The 11,599-nt window shown below is 36.6% G+C and overlaps 1 protein-coding gene across 2 annotated transcripts in view; it reads right to left on the minus strand.

The window, feature by feature from the left end:
• GKAP1 (G kinase anchoring protein 1) overlaps positions 1-11,599 on the minus strand; it is an 80,849-nt gene extending 69,250 nt beyond the window's left edge. For both annotated transcript variants that reach the window (XM_024753745.1, XM_024753746.1), the window contains exons 1-4: positions 11,581-11,599; positions 11,000-11,133; positions 2,689-2,941; positions 166-309 (exon numbers count right to left, since the gene is read on the minus strand). In XM_024753745.1, the coding sequence (XP_024609513.1) occupies positions 166-309; positions 2,689-2,898 (354 nt within the window). In that variant the 5' untranslated portion in view covers positions 2,899-2,941; positions 11,000-11,133; positions 11,581-11,599. The remainder of the gene's footprint in view (positions 1-165; positions 310-2,688; positions 2,942-10,999; positions 11,134-11,580) is intronic.

Raw genomic sequence — 11,599 nt, forward strand, 5'->3', positions numbered from 1 at the left:
AGATAAAAACCAGAACCTCTTATAAAAAGTAGCAAACACATAGGAGTTAATCCAATATAAAATGCTCCTCAGAACAGTGGTGTCATGGTCAGATGCACTGCTATCTTAAAAATGCAAAAATGCACTGAAAACCAAAGCAAAACAATTTGATTTACTTAGCTGTACCTGCTCATCTCTTTGTCTCCACTCTTGCCAATTTTCTTCCCGTGAATCCTTCTGTACTGGGTTTGGTAATGATAGCTCATGCTGAGCATTACAAATGCCATGGGAGGATTTCTGGGGAATTTTCTTAAAAGCAAGATTCCTGAGCTACGAAACAAACAAAAAATTAAATTCAGTTTACCAATCCTGGGATACAAATGATTATTTTGGAAGTTAAGAAATCAATATTTTTATACTTCTAAATACTCATTATGCTAACTCACAAAGTCACTATTTGAATTTTTTTGAATTTTTTGTAGTCTTTGTAGAATGCTAATTTCACCAGCATTTGAGATAATTTTGGTGGATTTCTCGATGAAATGATTAATAAGAGAATGAGAATGGATTATACTCTACTATACCACCATTTTAATGAGTCTGCTTTACTAAAGGGAAGTTTATAGGAGTAGAGAACAGGATAACAAGTATGCTTTTAAAATGCAAAACAATAGCGTTCAATAAGATTAAAGTTTAATAGCTTATAAATTTAAAAGTTTAAATAGTGAGAGAAGATAGCTTAAGGAACTCTAACAACTACTTTGCTAGTTCTGAAAAATACAGGGCCTAGTCCACAAAGTAACATAATGAACTAAAACTCTACTGGCCAAGCCACTCCCAAAAATAAGAAAAATCTTAGTCACAGAGGTTGAAACAGGGAGAAAAATACTGAGAGGTTACTATGGATTAAACTGTATTCTCTCAAAACATATGTTGTAGACCTAACCCTTGCTGTCTGTGAATGTGACCTTATTTGGAAATAGGATCTTTGCAAATATAATCAAGTTAAGATTAAGGTTATACTGAATTAGGGTGGGCCCTAATCCAATGAAGGGTATAGACAAAGATACACAAAGAGAACACCATGTAACAGAAGAGGCAGACTGGAAAGATGCAGCCACTAGCCAAGGAACGTCAAGGACTGACAGCTACCATAAGAAACTAGGATGAGGCAAGGAGGGAGTCTACTAAGTCTCAGAGAGCGCCTGGCCCTGCTGGCACCATGGTTAGAACTTCCAGCCTCTAGAACTGTTAAGAGAATAAATTTCTGTTGTTTTAAGCCACCTGGTTTGTGGTACTTTGTTACAGCAGCCCTAGGAAACCAATGAAGAGGCTTTAAATCAAGGATCAACAATTTAACTGATAATCAATAGACTGTTCTGCAAGAGTGATGAGATACAAACATCACTTTAAGCAGCTGTTTTCTGCTGTGGAAAAGACAGAGTAGAGGGGATGCTGCTAGAGACAAAGCCATGGCAGGTACACTACTGATTTATTACAGAAAGTAGACTGACAGAACTATAGCTGTGGAAGTGGGAAGGGAGGATCCTCAGGCTCATTCTCAGTAATGTAATGTAAACCCCATTATTACCTTATTTTTTGTTCCCCACATCTAATACCAAAAAGAAAATGGGGGCTTCCCTGGTGGTGCAGTGGTTGAGAGTCCGCCTGCCGACAATCAAAAGTTCTGTAAGACTGGACTTCTGAAAGGTTGTATGGTGAGAAAAATGTCTTTTAAAGTGACTCTCTGTGTGGCAGCATTTTAAAGAGATACTTAGAAAGCAATGGTGATGGAAGTAAATTGAAAAGGCTTTTTCTAAGTCTTGGTATATTATAAAATGAATATGGGGGAAAAAAAACACTTTTACTACTTCTCTCATTAAGTGATATTGAGAAAAGTCCTTAATACCTAACTGCTTCTTCTGTTAAAAGACAGACAGACACAGACTAAAGGTGTTTTTCAACGTTTCTTTTAAAAATAAATGGGCGCATTAAATGTTGGTCACGTAACTCATGCTAGGCATGTCTAGGGGAGAAGGGCCTGTTTACTACCCTTAAGAAACAGATGACCATCAAATGCATAAAAATGTATGTTCAAGGCTAGTCATAGGCTTATTGTCTATAACAGTAAAAAAAAAAAAAAAAAAGGAAACAACCTAAATGTTTATCACAACAATCTGATTAAGTAAACTATGACAAAGCCACATAATTTTAAATAATGTGGATAAAATAATGTAGATCTTTATTTACTCATGGAAAACTGCTCATGCTAATTTTTAAAAAGCCAGTTATGAAAGTCTATTATATAGTCTCATTTTCATTTAAGTAAAATATGAATGTATATATGAATGTATCTATATATTCAAGTAAACTTATATATGTATACAGAAAACACATACCAAAATATTAATTTCTTATACCTCTAGTTATATTTACAAGTGACCTTTGTTTCCTTTTAAGACTTTGTTTTTCAGTAACTTTTTGGAATGAGCACATAAGCTTCCGTAGACCAAAAAAAAAAGGCAATTTAAAATATGTTCATTACATCTGACTTCAAATACACACAAATTTATATCCATTCACTCAAGTCATATTTACCAAGTACCTATGGACTAGGAACTGTGGATACATAGGTCAACAAGATAGTATCTACCCTCATGATGCATACAACCTACTGGAAAAGCAGACATGAATAATTATAATTGCTACCTCATTTGCTTCACTCTGTTGCTGTTCCTTCTTTTTTCTTCTTTTCTCTCTTTTTTTCTCATTTGTAGTTGATTTATTTGTTTGAGACTTTCCAGTATTCCGACCTTTGCCTTTTCCAGGCTCAGAATCAGAACCACTGCCACTATCCACTTGCAACAAGGCAAAACGAGAAGCAGTAGTGGGAACAGAACTAAGTACTGCTGAGGCCATTGTAAGGATTTTTCTTTTAAAATACTTCTGTCAAGAATAATTCCTGTGGGAAGGGAGAAAGGAGGAAGATGAATAAACACAGTAAAATTTGTTTCAGATTTTAGAACAAATATATATATATACACACACACACACATACACTTCTCCTGACACTGAATTTAGTAACAGTCGGATTCGTACACACAGTTCTACTGGCAGAAACATACTTTTTAAACTTAAGTAAATAACGTAAGATTGTATAATATAAAAAAGAAAAATGATATACTGAGATTTCACAATTATTACAAGAATACCACCAATACAATGTATTGATTTTCCATATACAGTTTCCAAAACTTAATGATTTTCATCTTTCTCTTTTTTTTTTTTTTGCGGTACGCAGTCCTCTCACTGTCGTGGCCTCTCCCGTTGCAGAGCACAGGCTCCGGACGCGCAGGCTCAGCGGCCATGGCTCACGGGCCTAGCCACTCCGTGGCATGTGGGATCTTCCCGGACCGGTGCACGAACCCGTGCCCCAACCCGTGCCCCCTGCATCGGCAGGTGGACTCTCAACCACTGCGCCATCAGGGAAGCCCTTTCCTCTTTCTTTTAAATACACTGCTGTATATTTACATATTTATGGGGAATATCCTAATATATACATATATATGAAGAATATCCTAAATCTGATTAATATATACGTCTTTATGGAGAACATCCTAAATCAATATGGTTTACAATGGAAGAGTAAGAATATCCTTTTTCACCACACACAGAGACCACTGGTCCAACTACATGCTTACCCCCAACTTCCAAGACAGGAAAAAAGGAGTAGGAAACAAAGAACATTCTTACCGTGTACAAATTCTGCCTTAAGTTTGATTCTAGAGAAGTGACAGCAAAATAGAGAACTTAAATTCTCTCAACCAAAGGAAACTTTTCAAAATCACCTTCCACCATTATCTTTTAGTTCACTAGTCTCAGTGCCTCCTACCTCTCTTAGCTTTTTTTCTTTTACTGAAGTATAGTTAATTTACAATGTTGTGTTAGTTTCAAGTGTACAGCAAAGTGATTCAGTTATTTTTATATATATATATATATATATACACACACACACATATATATTCTTTTTCAGATTCTTTTCCATCATAGGTTATTACAAGACAGTGATTATAGTTCCCTCTGCTATACAGCAGGTGCTTGTTGTTTACCTATTTTATATATAGTAGTGTGTATATGTTAATCCCAAACACCTAATTTATCTCCCCCCACTATCCCCCCTTGGTAAGTGTAAGTTTGTTTTCTATGTCTGTGAATCTATTTGTTTTGTAAATAAGTTTATTTGTATCATTTTTTTAGATTCCACATATGTGATATCATATGATATTTGAGTTTCTCTGATTTACTTCACTTAATATGATCATATGTAGGTCCATCCATGTTGCTGCAAATGGCATTATTTCATTCTTTTTATGGCTGAGTAATATTCCATTGTATGTATATACATCTTCTTTAACCATTCATCTGTCGATATTTAGGTTGCTTCCGTGTTTTGGTTATTGTAAATAGCACTGATATGAACATTGGGTTGCATGTATCTTTTTGAATTAGAGTTTTCTCCAGATATATGCCTAGGAGTGGGATTGCTGAATCATATGGCAACTCTATTTTTAGTTTTTTCAGGAGCCTCCATACTGTTCTCCATAGCGGCTGCTCCAATTTACATTCCCACCAACAGTGCAGGAGGGTTCCCTTTTCTCCACAGCCTCCCCAGCATTTATCATTTGTACTTTTTAATGATGGCCATTCTGAGTGGTGTGAGGTGATACCTCACTGTAGTTTAGATTTGCATTTCCCTGATAGTTAGCAATACTGAGCATCTTTCATGAGCCTGTTGGCCATCTGTATGTCTTCTTTGAAGAAATGTCTATTTAGGCCTTCTGCCTATTTTTTGATTGGGTTTTTTTTTATGTTAAGCTATATGAGCTGTTTGTATATTTTGGAAATTAATCCCCTGTTGGTACCTTTCAGCTTTTTAAGAGCCTTTTAAACTTAAGACAGGATCGCAAAGGTCCTCTAGTAAAATATATATATATAAAAAACTGAATCACTTTGCTGTACACCAGAAACTAACACAACATTGTAAATCAACTATACACCAATTAAAAAAAACTTTTTACAAAAAAGGTCCTCTAGTAATATCTAACCCAAATCCTTTTTTACAGATGAGGCAACTGGTACTTAGACTGGTTAGGTCATTCTGCAAGTTACTGGCAAAGTCAGGACCTGAAACTAGATTTGCTGAACCTTACTCTGCAATTTCTAAGTAAGAAGCCTTGTAACTACTAGAAGACTAAGTACTCTCTCAATTCAAAAGAAACAGATTCTCTTAATAAGTTGTGAAACTGAGAAACTTGTTTATTTTTATTTTGAAATGTATTGAGTACATAACTGAATAAACTATTAAGTTTTTTTTAAAAAAAGAACACTCCAAGTACCTAGCACTAAGATTAACAAAATGTTAACCCACCCCATGCCTCTCCCCAATAGCAGCCCCCCAACCCCCACTCTGTCCAGAGATAATTATTATCCTGATTTGTTACTTATTACTTTGTTTTTCTTTATAGCTTTATCATGTCTGTCTTGAGCCACAGTGCTCATATCTGAACTAGCTACTGTTATTTCCACAATATCCTACTGTTTACACAGGTCCACCCTATTCATTGTGGGAAGGGACTGTGTAAAAGTGTGAATACTAAGAGGTGAGGTCCATTTTGAAAGCTAACCACACACTACAGTTTGCATGTTTTCAGGAGGAAACAAAAATGAGAAGCATGCGTTCAATCTTCCATCTTAACCTAAGAATCTAGAAAATTATTTGGAAATCTTTCAATTTTTTGTTAAACAATGAAAAAAATCAAAAGAAGAACTGAGATTTGAAGATGTCATCTAATAGTTATGAAATCAAAGTATTTTTATTACAATACTACATTAATACCTATTGCTCCTATGTTCAGAAGCATACAGATTAAGATAAAATACCACAACATACAGAGATGACATCACACCATTAAAATTATGACGTATTTTAGGCTTAAATCTTTCCCACAGACATGAGAATTAAGGCTTTGTAAGTTACTATAAGGAAGAAAATATTACAAAATGAAAAGGAAATTCCAGACTCAAAAATATTATGGAAAATATTAATTCTGCTTCAACTTCAACATGCCATGTTAAAATCCTGTAAGTTTTAGTAGCTTTGACCACTTTAGGTACACTAATCCTACACAGTTGTTCTACAACTACTGTATTTAATTTTAACTGTCACAACTATAAATTGCATATGATAGCTGTTCACAAATATTCACCGCCCCTCCCTGAAAGAGAATTGCGTATCACTCTCATGTTGAATGCAGGCTGGCCATGTGACTACCAGTGAAATATAAGCTTTAAAAAGCTTTAAAAGCCAGAACATGGTTCACCGTGTTCTCTTTTCTCTGCTTCTGTTATTGTGGAAGTGTATGCTGAGATGAAGCCTCCTACAGTCAAGTCTGATGGAGTCTAAAACTACAATGAACAAAATCTCCTTACTAACCTGTAATGGATATGTAGCTTGAGCAAGAAAGCAACTTTGCTGCTTTAAGCTGCTGAGGTTTTCGGGTTGCTATTGCAATATAATCTAACCTTATCATCGCTGATAGCTTACACAAATACATTTCCTCTCCATTTCAGGACTGATATCAAAACTGTGAATTTCATATTTGGATTGTTCTGCATGAGTGAAATGTTCACAGGTGTTCTAAATATCTCTCCAAAGCTCACAGAAAATTTTTTTCTTTGAAATGAAAAGAAAAAAGTTTTTAGGCATTGAGAATTTGTGGTTGAGCAGTCAGCCACTGAAGAGTCAGAGACCTAAAGATTATACCTAACAATGCATAAGGAAAACACCAATCTATCTGAAACCCAAGAATCACAGTAGAGACTATGTCTTATACAGTGGACACACACAACAAGCAATAAATATTTCCTGAATGAATGAAAAGAATAAAAGAAAGACAAAGTGAAAAGAAAGCATTAGAACAAATACTGTTAACTGAGAAAAGAATCAGTGATAAACACTCAAAATAATTATTTTTCTGAGGCAGCTACCTATGCTACATCTTAGCAACCCATGTGTTAAAATACTTTCTCTAACTAATGAAACGGTAAATGGAAAGGGGAAATGCTCACCTCCAATGATCCCTTGTTCGGTAAGGGGTACACGTAGAAGAATAGGAGAGTGGTAGCCACCTGCACTATACTCTACATAATAGTAAATATTAAAGGCCAAAAATAGCTCTACTCAGCAGCTGAGGGAGTAAGGAGATGGGACAACTGGAAGGGCTCATCATCTGTACTCAAGCTGTACTTAAAAAAAAAAAAAGTGATAAACAGCCAACACATCAACTACCTCATTAGCCATGAGAGAAATCTGTATACTATGTCAAAAATCTATATACCATACAATAACCAGTACTTCAGAGGTGGAAGAGGGGGGAAATGTAAATTTTAAATGAAAGAAGGGAATAAAAATATAAAAATAATCCCCAATTTGTAAATATGTGTATTATTTATTTACATACCAAAAGGAGGAAATGCATGGGACTACTCCTTTTCCTTTCTATAGTTTTCACTATTTCCCCAAATATTCTGTAACGACCATATTCCTTCTATAACAAAAAACTCTCATCGTGAAAAGGAAAAATGGTCATCTATACCCAAATTCAAAAAATAAAAACATAATGTAATCAAAGCAATATTGATTTTTCTGCCCTGTGTCAAAACTTAAAAAGGGCAACTACAGGTCAGAATTAACAATGACATGCTCAGGTCCTTTTATGTTAGTGACTGAGAAGATAAATGACACAAAGCAATTGTCAAAGACTGATTACGGTGCATGTTTTTAAGAGAACATTGCCTTCATTAACAAATTTTTCAGAATTTGCAAAAAGATAATCATGTTATACAATCCAGGAATTCATTTGAAACTGCTTTAAAACCTTGAAGAGAAAAAGAGATAAATAAGCAGACCACAAAAACATGAGACTTTTAAAGATACTATTTCAGGGAAAGGCTAGGGTTAGTATTCTTGTGAGGCTAGGGTTAGAGGTCTTGTGTCCTAAACTTCTGCATCTCCACCTATGGTCATATCTAAGAGACACTTGGATAAATAGATTCAGAGTTCTTCTCCCTCCCCCTGTTATTTTCCCTTTCTTTATCCATCACATGGTCTTTAAAATCCAGATACTTGAGTATATATAAATGCTCATTTATAAACATACACTTAAATAACAAGGACATAATTAAGGTACACAAAACAAAAATACAGTGGACATCCATTAAGCTACCTACATTCGTCAGTCTATGAATGCAGTGGCTAGTGCTCTATGTTAAATAGTTACAAATTACTAAAATACTACACAAATTAAGTTTTTAGTCCAGAAATTTAATGATTATTTTCTATGTTTCTCCCTCTTCCCTTTGAGTCTCCTTTTATTTTATTTATTTATTTATTTATTTATTTATTTATTGGCCACACCCCGCAGCATATGGGATCTTAGTTCCCCAACCAGGGATCAAACCTGCAGAGTCTTAACCACTGGACCACCAAGGAAATCCTGAGTCTCCTTTTAAAAAATAATTTAAAGGCTAATTTAAGTAGTTGAAGGAAGACAAAAGAAAATTTGAAAGATAATTTGAAAACAAATGTTTCAGGTCAAATGCACAAGAAACAAATAAGTTTACAAATATGCAGGCAGCTCATCACATATAAGTGCAACATTCTATAATTCCTTAATGAATCCATTAGTAAAAACTATTAATTCCTCTATACTTAAAATCGCAGCAAAATCAAATTATAGTGAAGTCTCCACTTTATATATACTCAATACTAGAAAAGCCAATTACTTATTAAATATTAGAGCATATGTTAGGGCTTTCTATAGCAACTGTCCTTCCTCAGATTTTGTACTCCAGCAAAACAAACTAAAAGTTTCCTGACCACACATTTAGTTTTACTTGCTCAAATCTTTTTGCTGTGCCTTTTGCCTAAAACGCCCTCCATCTCTTCCACTTACAACTTGTATTTGTTCCTTAAAATCCTGCTCAGATGCTAGGATCTCTATAATGCTTTCTCTGACCTGCCTGTTTAATCATTCCCTCCTTTGTAATATTTCTGTAGTTTATATTTACTTTTATTACTGAATAGATTTAATTAAAATTATCTGTTTACTGTTGTGCCTAGCCCCTTATAATCCTGATTTCAACATCCTGAAAGGCAAGAGCTTCTTCTTTCCACCCCTAACAAAACCACAGGACCTGGCACACAGAAGATACATTTATTGAATTTGTTTTTTAAAAAAATATTTACATTCCCCAAGTACACTACACAGCTATCTATGCATTCAAAGACATGCTCTAAAATAGAATGGAGCTAAAGAAAATGCAAAGTGCGCTAGAGATAATCCTCAATTCCCAGAATGCAAATGTGAGTTAACAGTGATTATTAGCAGTTCAAAGTTGCTTCATTGTAAGGGCCATTCTACTAACTGATTATCACCACAACTAATTTTGTTTAGGAAACATATTTGTTTAGGAAACACAACTGGTTTCAAAGTATTGATTAAAAAGAACTAGGATACATGAGGAGCTTAAGTAAACTACTTTTTAAAATGAATAGCCTAAACTGCAAGCAGAAGGATTTATAAACAGCTGATCCTCTTGGGCTCCTCTACTAAGGTTCTGAGGACCAGTGCCACTATGATGTAATCCCTTTAGACTATGATCTCTCTAAGGTCAAGAAAGATGGTAGGAGTAGCCATACCTCAGGTCCAGGGAACCACAATTAGGGCACTTCAAAACTGGTATATGTATAAGCTCCTCAATCAAGACCAAATATATCCCTTTTATAAAATGTAATGATAGTCATCTTCTATTAACACTATCGACCAGTAAGCCTGATGAAAAAAGAAGTGAATACCATGTAGATACCAACTAGTGTGGTCTCACTGAAATGTAGCTTAGATTAAAAAAAAACAAAAACCATAAAATGAAATGGCATTGAGTATGAATGACTTAATACCTGGGGAAATTTTTTTATCGTATTATTTCACGTTCTGTTCCTCAAATAACACAACTACACAATATCTTTCACTTTGGCTTCTTATAAAGTAAGGTTCACAACCAGTAAGTGCCAAGAGCATACCAAAACTTTGCTCGCAACAAACTTAATGCAAACAAACCATATAAACTTAATGGGTATGCCCTAAATTCCATTTTTTTTCTTCATAGTTAAATACTGCCTCCCCTCTCCAATCTGCATCACCTAATTTCTGTGGGTTGAAAAACCTAGGCAAAAAGTACAAGCAGGTACCGGCTGAGGACCTAAGGGATTCGCCCATAAATAAAGCACATGTATTTTCATTTGCCCCAGTGATCTCTTGGTCAACTTCTGGGTTCTTCACTCTTAAAGAGTGAAGCCACCTGATTATCTTATAGATAAGTTTGTTGTAAACATTTATGACAATATCTTCCATGAATTAGGATTTGACTGACGAGAACTTAAGTGTTATGAACCTGTTGAGAAAAAAAAATCTACGTTTCCACAGATTAAAGATTTAAAAAATTTTTAATTGCCACAAAGTTCAATATTCTTATGGCTGCAAGTCAAATTTATTAAACTGATGATTCAGGTTACAATCACAAGCACGTTTACTACGTAAAGAAATAGTACTGAACAGTGCAGAGAAAATTTCACTGGCTTTTCAGTAGAGGAAAGACGATCTTTCATTAGTGCTTCTAATGAAAGCCATAGCACCTACTCAATTGTAGAATCTAGCTAAAGTAAGAATGAAAAATCTAAAACAAGGCGGAGAGAAAAGACAATTTAATAAGTCATTTTTTATCACTGTTCAATATCTACCAAGCACCCTAAGTGCTAGAGATGACAAAAATTCTGAAAGACTGCTTGTTCCAAACAATAACTACAAAAAACAAACAAAATTCAAAACCCTTCTCCCTTTTACTCTTCAACAGTTAGCGGAGAGGAGGAGAAGCATTTTACTCAAGAAGTAATTCACTATACCTCATTCACGAATGAAAGCCAAATTTCACCCACAGGCTGTTAACCAATGCTCCAAAACTTATTCGTGCAAAGTACATAGAGAAGGAAACAGAGCTGGGCGAGACCTAACTCGGGCAGAGAAGCGGCTTCAAAACCTGAAAGGGAGAAAACAGCGAGTCAGGTCGAAGCTCCAGAAATTTCCGAGCGCCTGGCTCCCCGGGCGGGAGCGCGATGCCCGCGGCGGGGAGGGGGCGGCGGCACCTGTCACTCGACGGCCCAGCGACCGCGGTCGACCCCGGCCCCGGCCCCCGCGGGGTCTCGGGAGCCGCAGGCACCAACCGGGCGCCTGGGCCTGAGGTCGGCGCGGGTCTCTCTCCGCCGCCCCCGAGACCAGAGCCGAGCGTCGGGGCCGCGGCCCTTCCCAAGGAGCGGCCCTCCCGCGCACTCTGCCCAGCGGCTCCGGACAGCGGGGCCCATCGCCTCAGGCCGAGTCCCCAACTGCCGAGACTGGGGCGCACGGAGCAGCGCGGCCGAGCCGCCACCACCGCCTCAGGGGCCCCGGAGCGGTCCCCCGCGAGGCGGCCCGCCCTCCGCGTACTCACCGGGCCTCCCCGGCCGCCG

The sequence above is a fragment of the Neophocaena asiaeorientalis genome, unplaced genomic scaffold (assembly GCF_003031525.2).
Source record: "Neophocaena asiaeorientalis asiaeorientalis breed wild unplaced genomic scaffold, Neophocaena_asiaeorientalis_V1.1 scaffold220, whole genome shotgun sequence".
NCBI classification, from domain to species: domain Eukaryota; kingdom Metazoa; phylum Chordata; class Mammalia; order Artiodactyla; family Phocoenidae; genus Neophocaena; species Neophocaena asiaeorientalis.